At 39.0% G+C, this 13919-nt stretch overlaps 1 protein-coding gene and 1 pseudogene across 1 annotated transcript in view; both read left to right on the forward strand.

Moving 5' to 3' along the window:
- The window catches only part of DMXL1 (Dmx-like 1), a 280448-nt gene extending 266824 nt beyond the window's left edge, over window positions 1–13624 (forward strand). Inside the window, exons 41-43 of the mRNA XM_006873194.1 lie at window positions 3002–3054; window positions 6049–6266; window positions 13400–13624. Coding sequence (XP_006873256.1) covers window positions 3002–3054; window positions 6049–6266; window positions 13400–13624 — 496 coding nt within the window. The remainder of the gene's footprint in view (window positions 1–3001; window positions 3055–6048; window positions 6267–13399) is intronic.
- Window positions 8826–9228, forward strand: LOC102841923 (annotated as a pseudogene).
- Window positions 13625–13919: the final 295 nt, after the last annotated feature.

Genomic DNA, 13919 nt, shown 5'->3' on the forward strand with positions numbered 1-13919 from the left:
GGACTGAACCTCTGAATCTTTATGGGAGCAGACAAGTTGCCCATCCCTGTCTACCCTATGTATTGAGGGGGGTGGGAATGATCCTCGCTGTAAAGATTTGTTCCCTCTTTTGAGCTACTGCATCCATAGGTATAGGTCAGGTTCATCATACTGGATCAGATTACTCTTTTTTTTCTTCTTCTAGTTGAGCTCCGATCATTCAGCCATTGAAGCCAGGTCAAGTGGGTATTGTCTGTAAGTGTGGGTGTTGTGTATATGCCCTCTCTTTGTATCATCTGGATGCTTCACTTTCCACTCTAGTCCTCTGTGGCTCTGTCCCTGACTCTGGAACCAGGAGTCCCCAGGTCTTGCTAAACTGCTGGCCAAAGAGGTCTCCACCCGGGTTCATAGGAGTGTATTGAACGTGGTTGGACTTAGCTCGCAGTTTCATTGCTGTTTTTCCCTTACTTCCCCTTATCCATGACAAACGTGGTCACCAATCACACCATGCATTCCTATTGAGTCTTAGTCTTAGAAGGAGGTGTGCCCTGAGGGGACCCTTGGTGTCTCCTGGGCGAGCCACTTGTTTGTTCTTGTAGTGATCAGTCGGTCTGCCTATATTGTTTTGTATTTTTCCTGTCAGTCTTTTCTTTCAAGAAGTATCGTCTGTTCTTCTGGCTGCTCCAGGATGGTCTGCTTGTCCTTTCAAGTGGAAATTTCCCACCTAAGAAGATTCTGGATGCTATTTAGGATTCCACCTATGGTCTTATGTAATGCAGAGGCTCCCCAGGAAGCCTCCTTAACTGGGCACGTGGTAGCCCCATTTTAGGTATTCCAATCAGTTATAGACAGAAGATGGACTTACAAGCTTTCTATGGTGGTATTTCTGGCTATTTCTTTCTCTCCCCCTCAAGTGTCTTATGTTATAATGGTATACAAGGAAAACCAAGATCAAAAGACAGCCAAGCATCTTAACATTATTTCCCCCCTATTCCCTTGCTTTTTTAAGAATTTTTTTCATTCCTTTAAGTATTTTTATTATAAATACTTGTTCTTGTTGAGATCCATTTTTGTGTTCTAATTATATAGCTAAGGATTTTCTTGTGACCTCATAAACAAAATTTGTTCTCTGCTTTTAAGTTTTTTAATGTTAAGACTTTAGGAAAAAATAATTCTTTATGTATTGGAGTCCTGGTGTGGCACTATAGTATAAGCAACTACTAACTGCAAGGTTGACAGTTCAGACCTACCGTCTGCCAACTGGAAACCCTATACATGGTCACTGTAAGTTGTAGCCGACTGACGGTATTTAGCAACAACAACAAAATTCTGTATATATTAAGCAAGTTTAAAGTAAAAACAAACTTTTATTTGTTGACGGTATTACTTAGTTAAGCATTGCCACAGCCCTATGAATTAGCAATTGTAACTGTTTCACAAGAGAAAAATGAAACTCAGAAAGACTCATTTATATAAGATGACATAGCTAGTAACTTGCACTTCCCTCCATAAAAATTAATCTAACATTGCAAGAAAGTGCCTCTTCTCCACCACCATCATCTCTCTCTTAATTTTGGTTCCTGTGACCAAGACTGAGTATGGTTAGTGAGTTTTTAGGTGTGTCTGTGAAGTCTCACTTTGCACTACAAATCATACTGTAATAATATGGGGGCACTGAGTGATCCACATCTCCTGTAACAACTGGCACAGCACCTCAAGACCTGGGGCAAGAGAAAGTCCTACCACAAGAAGCAGAACTATGAACTGTGATGCCCAGCTGCCAACACTAAGATCAGTCCCTGTGTCAATACAGTTCATGTGAGAGGAGGCAACAAGAACTACCAGGACCTAAGGCTGAACATGGGGAACTTCTCATGTGGCTCTGAATGTTATACTCACAAAACAAGGATCATCTATGTTGTGTACAATGCATTCAATAATGAGCTGACCCAAACCAAGATCATGGTGCAGAACTACATTGTTCTCATTGATAGCACACCATGCTGGCAGTCTATAAGTCTCACTGTGCACATTGCCTCTTGTCCACAAGAAGGAAGCCAAATTGACTCCTAACAAGAAAGAGATATTAAAAACTGATCAAAGGAAGTTCAGAAAAAAATATGATGAAAGGAAAAAGAAGGCAAAAATCAGCAATCTTCTGGGGGAGCAGTTCCAGTAGGGCAAGTTTCTTACGTGTATCAAATCACTTTGAGACCAGCTCAAGGTGACTGAACAAATTGCTGTGTGCTAGAGGACAAGGATTTGGAGTTCTGTCTGAGGAAAATCATAACCAGAAAGGCAAATAAATCATCCCTCCCTCCCATCCTAGCACATGTGTAATTAAGATATTTATTCTAACCAAAATTAAAGAATAATATGGAGGTGATGGCCCCATTGTCCATGGAAATGCATTACATATGTTGATGCATCCTTTGCAGCTCGTAAAAGGAAACAAAAGCAGGTTCGATTCATAATAGGTATGTTATCTTTGTGCACAGTGTCTCCTGCTATTTGTTAGGAGATTTGATGAGTATAAAATGTTATACTGTTAAGAGATTTGATGAAAATAAAATGTAGTTTTCTTATTCAGTCGTGATTTTATTTATACTGCTAAGGAGCTCTGGTAGCGTAGTGGTTACGAATCGGGCTGCGAACCTTAAGGTCAGCGGTTCGAAACTACCAGCCACTCCGCGGGAGAAAGATGAGGCTTTCTACTCCCGTAAAGATTTACACCCTCGGAAACCCTGTACAGGGTCGCTATGGGTCGGACCCGACTCAACGGCACTTAACAACAACAACAATCCTATAGTTACAGAATTTTGTAAAGTAGTATTTTTTAATTTATGTAAAAATAACCTCTGATTATTTTGGTTGTATAGATTTGGTGCTTTTATAAATGTAGGAGCCTTCTGTGAGAGCATAGTTCTAAGCATTAATGTAATTATGTAGAACATACTTTATTTATCTCTCTAGTGTGAGTTTTTTGTGTCATTTAAGACGTAATATTTTCTTTTCATTCTAGAAACATATGCCTGTGGGATACTCTCGTTGCACCTGCCAACAGTTTAGTCCATGGTAAGATTGAAAAGCTTTCCATAAATTTTATAAGGCAAACAAATCATACATCAAATTGATGCTTAAATGGATGTTTTTAGGCTGGTTAGGTATTTAATATATTAATTTCTTTGTTGAGGTAAAAAATACACGCAAAACGTTTTCCATCTTAACTATTTTTAAGTGTACAAATTCATTGACCTTAATTAAATTCAGTGTGTAGTTCAGCCATCACCAGTAACCATTTCCAAATGTTTTCCTCTTCCCAAACAGAAATTCAGTACACTTTAAGTAACAACTCCGCATTTAATTTTTCCCTTAATTCCTCATAACCACTAATACTCTTCTTTCTCTATGTATTTGTCTTATTTGAGATATGTCATATAAGTGGAATTTTACACTATTTGTCCTTTTATGTCTGACTTATTTCATATAGAATGCTCTTTTAAGGGTTCATCATGCCAGTAATTCATCAAATGTTATCAGTAACTCATTTCTCTTTATTGCTAAATAATATCCCATTGTTTGTATATTGTTGTTGTTGTTAAGTACCGTGGAGTCGGTTCCAACTCATAGTGACCCTGCACAGGGTTTCCGAGGCTGTAAATCTTTACGGGAGCAGAACGCCTCATCTTTCTCCCGCGGAACTGCTGGTAGTTTCGAACTGCCGACCTTGAGGTTAGCATATATCATCTTTTATTTGTCCATTCATCTGTTGATGGGCACTTGAGTTGTTTCCGCCTTTTGTCTTTTGCAAATAATGCTGCAGCGAACATTAGTGTACAGATATCTGTTTGAGTACCTGTTTTCAAATCATTGAGGTTAAGAGTAGAATTTCTGGGTCACATGATGAAATCTTATCCTACAACCTTGCTTGTTGGAAGCAAAGAACACTTGAAATAATTGCTGATGAAGATCAAAGACTAGCCTTCAATATGTATTGCACCTCAATGTAAAGAAGTTGAAAATCCTTACAACTGCACCAATAAATAATATCATGATAAATGCAGAAAAGATTAAAGTTATCAAGGATTTCAATTTGCTTACATCCATATCAGTGCTCTTGGAAGCAGCAGTAAAGATATCAAACAATGTGTTGCATTAGCCAAATCTGCTGCAAAAGACCTCTTTAGAGTATTAAAGAGCAAAGAAGTCAGTTTGAGGATTAAAGTGCACCTGACCCAAGCCATGATATATTCAGTTGCTTCATTAGCATATGAAAACTGGACAATGAATAAGAAAGACCTTACTTAGAAAAATTGATGCATTTGAATTATGGTGTTGATGAAGAATATCAAAAGTATCATAGTCTGCCAGAAGAACAAACAAATCTATCTTGGGTTACAGCCAGAATGCTCCTTATAAGCAAGAATGACAAGGGATCAGCCCCTGGAGAAGCATATCATGCTTGACAAAGTGGAGAGTCAGCAAAAAGGCAGAAGACACCCAATGAGATAGATTGACACATCAACAGCAACAATGGGCTCAAATAGAACAATTGTGAGGATGGTGCAGGACCAAGCAACATTTTGTTCTGTTGTAGATACGGTCACTATGAGTCAAAATCAACTCAGCAGCACCTATCAGCAATAACATGTAAAAGTATATATTTAAGTTGTTTGAGGAACAATTTTTTATAGCAGGCAATGGATGAGGTTTCAATTTCTTCACATGTATCAGAACACCCCCCCATTTTTATGATAATAACTAGCCTAATGAGTGCCAAGTGGTGTCTCTCTGTGGTTTTGATTGGTAACTAATGACTTTGAACCTCTTTTCATGTGCATATAGGTGATTTGTATATTTTCTTTGGAGAAATGTTTATTCAACTCCATTGCCCAGTTTTTGATGGGGTTGATAGTCTTTTTTTGTTGGAGTTCTTTATATATTCTGGATATTAATCTCTTTTCTGGTATATAGTTACTTGGCTCAATTTGGGTCTTCTCTTCTTTTTTCAACATTGCAAGGTATGAGTATTCCAGAACAACTTAATTGTGCTCATTAGAAATCTGTACATGGACCAAGAGGCAGTTGTTCAAACAGAACACGGAAACAATGAATAGTTTAAAATTAAGAAAGGTTTTCGACAGGGTTGTATCCTTTCACCATACTTTTTCAAACTGTATGCTGAGCAAATAGCAACAGAGAAAAGTTAAACAGTGATGTCACTTCATTCTTCTTGGATCAACTATCAACACTCATGTAAGCACAGTCACGAAATCAAATGACGTATTGCAATAGGCAAAGTTGAAGAGTAAAGATGTCAGCTTGAGGACTAAGATGCACCTGACACAAGCCATGGTATTTTCAATAACCTCATATGCATGCGAAAACAGGACAGTGAATAAGGAAGACCGTAGAATTGATGCTTTTCAGTCCTGGTGTTGGAGGAGAATATTGAAAGTGCCATGGGCTGCCAAAAGAACCAACAGATCTGTGTTGGATGAAGTACAACCAGAGTGCTCCTTGGAGGCCAGGATGGCCAAACTTCATCTCTCATACTTCGGGCATATTGTCAGGAGGGACCAGTCACTGGAGAAGGATACCATGTTTGGTAAGGTGGCGGGTTGGAAAAAAAGAGGTAGACCTCCAGCGAGATGGATTGGAAAACAGGCAGCATCAGTGGGTTCAAGCATGGCAACAATTGTGTGGTTGGCCCAGGACTGGGTAACGTTTTGTTCTGTTGTGCATAGGGTTGCTAAGAGTCAGTACTAACTCAATGGCACCTAACAACAACAACAACTTCCTTGTGCCAGGCCCATAAAGGCTGTCTAGTAAGTAAGCTAGCGCAATCTTAGGGGTTAATCTAGTTTATTCTCCATCTCTCTGGGGTTGTTGTTCTTCATTGACTGCTGTCCATTGTCAAATAATTTGGAAATTTCATTGTTTCTAGGAGGAAAATAAATGTGGTCTATTATTCCATCTGGACTAGAAGTAAGAAATCTGGTTGTTGTGTGTTTTTTTTTTTTTTCTTTTATATTGCTAAATGGTTTCTTTTATTTTCTGTACTTTCAGCTTTCCCCTGCCATGATAGTGGAGCCACAGTATTAGCATATGCCCCAAAACATCAGCTGTTGATATCAGGTGGCAGAAAAGGCTTTACATGTGTATTTGATCTTCGCCAGCGACAGCAGAGACAGCTTTTCCAGAGTCATGACTCTCCAGTTAAAGCAATTGCTATTGATCCAACAGAAGAGTATTTTGTTACAGGATCTGCTGAAGGGACTATAAAGGTAAACAGTGATATTACAGTAGCTACAAAATTAAAACAAATCTTCAGAAACCTTGTTGTTAGGTGCCGTGGAGTCGGTTCAGACTCATAGCGACCCTGTACAGGGTTTCCAAGGCTAAATCTTTACAGGAGCAGAAAGCCTCATCTTTTTCCTTGAAACAGCTGGTAGTTTCAAACTGATAATCCTGAGGTTAGCAGCCCGATTCATAAGAACTAAGCTACCAGAGCTCCTTTCAGAAACCTTAGCTCTTCAAATATATTGATGATATTCAACAAGGCCCATATATAGTCCATCTTGTGTTACATAAAATAATATTTACACTTTACGTTTTTCTGTTTTTCAGTTGGTTTCAAATACATTTAATTAATACAAAATAAATTTCAGTGCATCTGTGGCGGCGGTAGTAAGGTTGGCCCAGGATCGGACATTGTTTCCATCTGCTGTGCATGGGGTCGCTATGAGTCGGTGCCGACTTGATGGCACCTGACAATAACAACGAACAGATTTCAGAGTTACAGTAGTCTGTACTTTATATCCATCCTCAGAGTTATACATTTTACTGACTTCAACTTTTGAATGCTAAGAAATACATTGATATTTTCCCTATTCCAAGATTTCTCCTCATCCGTTTATATCATCATCAGTACCTGATTCAAGAATTCTGAATGTACCTTGATAAGCCCTACCTGCTTATATTTTCAGAAACCACTGTGTTTAAAACATTAAACAGCTTGTTAAAAATGTTAGGTCACTTATTAAAGATGCAAATTTCTTGAGTCTCATCCCTAGAATACTGAGTTGGTTTACCTTCTAGACTCAAGAATCTGCAGTTTTATAAGATATACCTAGTGGTTTTGATGGTGGATCTTCTGGCCACATTTAGTAACACCTACTGGAAGACACCCAACAAGATGGATTGGCCAAGTGGCAGCATCAGTCGACTCAAGCATGGCAACAATAGTGAGGTTGGCCCAGGATCAGGCAGTGTTTGGTTCTGCTGTGCATAGGGTCACTATGAGTTGGCACTGACTTGGTGGCACCTAACAACAACTGGGCCTCTGGTAGTGTAGTGGTTACGAATCGGGCCGCAAACCATAAGGTCAGCAGTTAGAAACTATCAGCTGTTCCGTGGGAGAAAGATTAGGCTTTCTACTCCCATAAGGATTTATAGCCTCGGAAAGCCTATACGGTGTCGCTATGAATTGGTTCCGACTCCTTGGCGCATAACCACCACCACCACTGGGATAGAGGTCATTTTCAACTAGTCTCTGTTATTCTAATAGTTAGTACTCCAAGACCGGAGAGGTGTTTTTTTAGAATCTGTTCATTCATTTAATCAATAGTGAGCATGTTGTTGGTGTTAAATGCTATTGAGTCAGTTCTGACTCATGGCGACCCTGTATAGGGTTTCCGAGAAGTAGCTGGTGAGGTTGAACCGCTGACTTTGTGGTTCAAACCGACCTTACAGTCCAGTGCTTATACTGCAGTACCACACCAGGACTCCAATAGTGAACATATTAGGGCAAATACATTATAATAATTGGTTGATGTAGTTGTTAAGTGCTGTTGAGTTCGTTCCCTGTACAGGGTTTCTGAGGAGCAGCTGTTGAGTTTGAACTGCTGACCTTGTGGTTAGCCATCCAGTGCTTATTCTGCATTACCACAGTAGGACTCCAGTTCTTGGTTAGGATTAGACAAATTGTTTCTGTAATTCTCAGCCAGAAAAAAAATTTAACTACAATTAGAAAACTTTGAAAATACTTTTTCTATTTGAGACAAGTATATACAATAGCAGCCATAGAATTCAGTTTGAAGATAGTTTGAAGATAGTTTCTTATTTCAGCTACATTTTGTTAGAATAAGTCATGTATGTTTTAGATTAGTTTGTTTTCTAATTCTGAGATTTATTGTTTAATCATGTAAAACATTTTTTGAAAGCATAGTATGTAGAACACAGAAGTCATAATTTAATAAATTTATGTTTTTATAGTACAAATTTATTAGAGTGGACAAAGACTTCGTTTAAAAGTGTGATCTCATAAAAACAAGAAATAAATTGGTTTTCCTGCTCTATAATAGATGTCCTGAAAACATTCAAGTTAAGATTCTAATAATTTATTACAGAAAATAAATCATGATAAAATAAATATTCTGAAGTTATAATACTAGGGTAAGAAATTATCCACACTCCAGTTATATTAAAACACCTGCCCCTGTCTATGGCTGATGACAACATTGATCGTGCATGTGAAATGATTCTGTTGAATAAATCAGTGACAGTAGATTATGTGGCAAATCATTTGCAAATCAGCCATGGCCCTGCCTATGAAATAATCTATGACAGACTTGCTTTTGAAAACTTTGTGTGAGATGGGTGCTGAAAAAAACTCACAGAATTTCATAAACACAAACATCTACAAACAAAATTTGGACTGATACTGAAAGGAAGCGAAAAGTTTCTTTTTTAAAAAGTCATTACTAGTCAGAGCCAGGGAATCGTTGCCAGGTCTGCTCTTGGTCCATGCCACTCACCCAGCGTCCACTACTACTGCTGCAGCCATGAGAGTGCAAGTGGAGACATCTCCCCCAGAGTCAGGAGCACCTGCCCGAAGCGCAGCCAGAACTGCGAGGTACATTACACGGGGATGCTTGAAGATGGAAAGAAATTTTATTCCTTCCAGGATAGAAACAAGCCCATTACGTTTATGCTAGGCAAGCAGGAGGTAATCCAAGGCTGGGGATGAAAGGTTGCCCATATGAGTATGGGTTAGAGAGCCAAACTTGCCATCTCCCCAGACTATGCCTACGGTACCACTGGGCACCCAGGTCTCATCCCACCAAACACCACTCTCGTCTTTGATGTGGATCTTCTAAAACTGGAATGACAAGAATGGCCTCCCCTAGCTTCCTATTCTTGGATCTGCCACAGAGGGATCTAGCACCTCCAGACTTGCACACATGACTCCATATGGAGCTTTCTCCGACATTCACTCGTTCTGTCACTCAGCTTTGCTTCTGACACCTCTGTTTCCTCTTCCCCTTTCTCCTCATATGTATGGTGACTAAAACTATATGCCATCCACCTCAAATTACTCATTCTGTTTCGTTCTGATTTGGGGGGTGAAGATTCAGTTTCAGTCTTTTGGATCTAAGTTTCCCATTAAGCATATGAGCCAGTATTAACAGCACAATGGGTGAACTTTAGAATAGGAATTGGTTTGGGATGGGAGAAGGGTACAAGAAAGTTTATTTTATATTTTTGGATGAAATTTTTATTATGTATTAAACATTCGTGCTGCCGTGCTACACAAAGCCATAGGAGATGTGAGGCATTGAAGGCTGAATTTTTCTCCAAGTTGAGAAATGTCCTTGTGTTGAATTCAAATGTCCCAAACTGAAGTGGAGAAGTGGAACACCTTTGTCTCTCCTGGCCCACTCACCTTCCCCTTAAATCCTGCCTTTTGAAAGCAGATAGTTTCCACTGTGGTATTGGGCGCTACAGATATCTGTCCCTGGGCCAGCAGGGACCTTGGAAGCCTTTGTGGCCTGGTTTGCCTTTTTTTTTTTTTTGCCATCCTATGGTTTTTCTAACAGATTTTCAGGATTTTTATAATTCCATAATTACCAAAACTCCACCACTTCCTAAATTTTAAGATCTTTAATTGAAAGCTTAAATTGAAGGTGCTGTTTGTAGACATTTAACACCCAGTGAAAGCCCAGCCATCATGTCAAATCCTTGAGTGTTCTCTAAGAAAATGATGCTGGTTATTGCAGCTTTAGCATCTGTTTTTTGATGCTCAGCTCCCCCTACTGATCTCAAAGGTTTCCTGGCTTTTTCCTTCCCCCTCTCATCCCTTTGTTGTCCTGTGTAGTGATTTGGTGAGAGAAGTTGTTGCTGCCCCATTCATGAATTTCAAGTTTTATTATTGCAATACAAGTGCTGGTTTTTCTGGAAAAAATAAAAAATCATTACTAGTAACAAAATATGGATTCATCACTATGAGCCTGAGCATAAATGGCAGAGTTTGGAATGGAAACATCCTCAGTCTCCATCCAAGAAAAGTTCAAAAGTCAACCATCAAGCTAGAAAGTTCGTTTTCTGGTGTTCTCAAGGGCCAGTGTTGGAACGCTATCAGGAAAAGGGTTCAGCAATCAACAGTGTTAGTGACAATGAGCTAGGTGCTCACTGAAGAGCTGAAGCCTAAACTTTGTTTTAAATGCAGAGGACTGCAATCCGAGGGTATTGTCATCTTGTGTGACATCTTGTCTGCACACCTATGCCCATACTGTTGAAACTCTGCAAAAACTTCACTTTGAGGTGTTAAATCAACCTACATATAGTCCTGATCTTGTTCCATCATATTTTCACCTCTTTGGTCCCCTGAAGGCAGCCCTTCAAGGACAAAGATTCACTGCTGATGAAGACGTGGATCTTGCAGCTCAGCCTAAAATATTTTTTCATAAGAGAATAGGAAAGCTTGTTGACAGATGGACAAAGTGTATTGAAAAGCAAGGAGATTATGTTGAAAAATTATTTGTCTTTTCTAAAAGTTGATTAAATTCTGTCACCACAGTGTGAATAATTTTTGACTCACCCATGTAATTACCTTTACCTTGTAGTTGGAATATAGCTTTGCTTAGTGTTAGAGCCTTTCTAGGTGTTAGTTACTTCCTTCTTTCCAGCTGTTCTGAGTCTTTGGTGGGTATTTTGATATTGTGAAGAAGAAATTACCCCATGGTACAACTGCAGTAGTTAAAGCTATCCTGAGAGATAGGAAACTTGGATTTTAGTTCCCATAATATTATAAGTTTTTATAGTACTATACACTTAACCTCTGTGTATCTTAGTTTATTTAATCTCATCTCCAATTTGAGGTTTATAATATCGTCTCCTTTTACTGGATATGTTTTAAGAATTTAATGATAATGAGACCCATCCAGAAACGTTTTGAGTTGGGACGTTCCCAGTTGAAAGGACAAGCAGACCAGCCTGGAACAGCTAGAGGAACAGAAGATATTTCTTAAAAGAAAAACCAGCAGGAAAAATACAAAACAAAAATGACAGTATGATTGGCTACTACAAGACCAAGCTAGTTGTTTGCCAAGGAGCCATCAAGGCAAGCAATCAACTCCCTTCAGGACAAACCCCCCTCCAAGACTGAAACTCAAAAGGACCACATCAGCTAGAGGAACAGAAGATATTTCTTAAAAGAAAAACCAGCAGGAAAAATACAAAACAAAAATGACAGTATGATTGGCTACTACAAGACCAAGCAAGTTGTTTGCCAAGGAGCCATCAAGGCAAGCAATCAACTCCCTTCAGGACAAACCCCCCTCCAAGACTGAAACTCAAAAGGACCACATGAGCAGTCATATAAGATTGCTGGTGACCATGTTGTTCTACTGGTGAATGGAAGAGGGGGATAGGCAGCAATGAAGACATGGGCTGAGTTCAACCACGTTCCATAGACTCCCACCAACCTGGAGATAAGAGAGAAAAGAGGGAGGGATTGTTGGTCTGAAGTGTGGTGAGACCTTGGGACTGCTGAGCCCATGGACAAGGGCATAGCCACAGAGGACTAGAGCTGAGAGTGAAGCATCCAGCTGATAGGAAGTGAGGGGAGACACATAAGAATGCCCAAACTTGTAGATAGTTGCCATTTGACCTATCCTCGATGGCTTGATGATCAGAACTTGACTTGGTGATGGTCGACTAGAGGAAGATAAAAAAACAATTTTTGATAAAGGAAACAAGTGAAGTTGCTAAAATTTAATGAACTTGACCTATACTTATGTAGTAGCTCAAAATACCAACAGAGAGGGCAGGAGTCTTCACATCAAGTACCAATCATGTCCCCTTCGTATACAGAGTTGACAGGGACGACTTACTTAGACATTGGCTACTTAAAATGAGGGGGCTATAAAGGCATGAAGTGACTGGCTTATAAATTTTCAAGAAAGAGTTTAGTTTCAGAGTGTGTGGGGGAAGGTAGAATTCCCACTGAGTAGTTCTCATCTTGTCTAGATGGGTCTGATGAAAGGAAATGGGGATAAATTCTTATGATTCAATAGTGAATAATTATGACTAATTGTGACGGTCACAATTGTAAAGGAAGAATTTTGTAACAAAAAGGGTGAAGTAGTTAATCTTACAGTTCAGGAAGAGAAGACCCTAACACCATCAAGGGAAAAGAGCACAAACAGAATGTGGGACCCTATCCAAAGGAATAGTGACACCAGAGATGAGGACGTGGAAAGAGAGAGCAGCTGATGACTCTGGACTCATGGAAAGATAGAGGCTGTGTGTTGGCAGCCAGGAGACAGGCTTGCAGAATGTGCCCTTTGGTTGTTTAAATGATTATATATTCCTGAGTGTTTTTGTGTACATTCCAAATAATAATAATAACAGAGGGAATAGAAGCAGATATTGTTGAATGATAACGCATGGAGATTGTTATCATTGCAATGAAATAATGAGTGTAACATCGATGTTCTCCTGTGTAAACTACTAATCAATTAACAATAAAAACTTAAAAAAAAATTTAATGATAAAAAAGCTGTTTGGAAAATGGGCAGCCCTAAATATAACCAGGAACCTTTGGCAGTGCAGTGATTAAAACGCTTGGCAACTAACTAGATAGATTGGCTATTCAAATCCACCAGCAGTTCCAAAAGGTAAAGATGAGGCAGTCTGCATCTGCAAATACTTACAGCTTTGGAAACCCTGTGGTGCAGTTCTACTCTGTCCTATAGGGGTGCTATGAGTCAGAGTCAACATGAGGGCAATGGGCTTTGGTTTTAATTATCTTTATACACAAAGTGTTACAATCTGCAACCTACAAAAGTTCTTCATATTTGTTTTGGAAATTCCTTATAAGCATAGTGCCAAACCTAAACCATTTGTCCTGGAGTGCATTCTGACTCATGGTGACACTGTGCTCCTTAAGATTTTCAGTAGCTGATTTTCTTGGAAATAGAGGCCTTTCTTCCTCTATAAGATGCTTCTGCATGGATTCAAACTGCCAACCTTTTTTAAGCAGCCAAGGGCTTAGCTCTTTGCACCACCTAGGGACTGCCATCTGCATAGGAAGGTGAAGCTAAAATTTTTGTATATTGTTCTTAATATTTTTCAGATTTGGAGTCTTTCTACCTTTAGTCTTCTTCATACTTTTATCAATGAACATGCTCGGCAGTCCATCTTCAGGAATATTGGAACCGGAGTGATGCAGATTGAAACAGGACCAGCAAATCACATTTTCTCTTGTGGAGCTGATGGAACAATGAAAATGAGAATACTACCAGATCAGTTTAACCCATTAAATGAAGTGTTGAAAAATGATGTAAGATTTATGCTCTAACATTTTGATCATAATATGTATAATTTATTACCTGTGTCATGGCAGTGGACAACAGATATAATATACAGTGATCACACTTAATCAGTGCCACAAATAAGCTAATGCTTACTTGTTTTCATATTTATTTAATAGAGCCTTTGCCCCTGATGCACTGATGCCTTAAAGATTAGCAAGGTCATTCAGAATTATATTGCCTACAGTAAATAAGTATTGCTAATATTAATACATGCAGTATGTTATAGTATGTATTAAAGGAGTTTTGTTTTCTTTTTCTTATTGTTGATCTCTTCTGCAG

The sequence above is a fragment of the Chrysochloris asiatica genome, unplaced genomic scaffold (genome assembly GCF_000296735.1).
Source record: "Chrysochloris asiatica unplaced genomic scaffold, ChrAsi1.0 scaffold00228, whole genome shotgun sequence".
In the NCBI taxonomy this organism is placed as follows: domain Eukaryota; kingdom Metazoa; phylum Chordata; class Mammalia; order Afrosoricida; family Chrysochloridae; genus Chrysochloris; species Chrysochloris asiatica.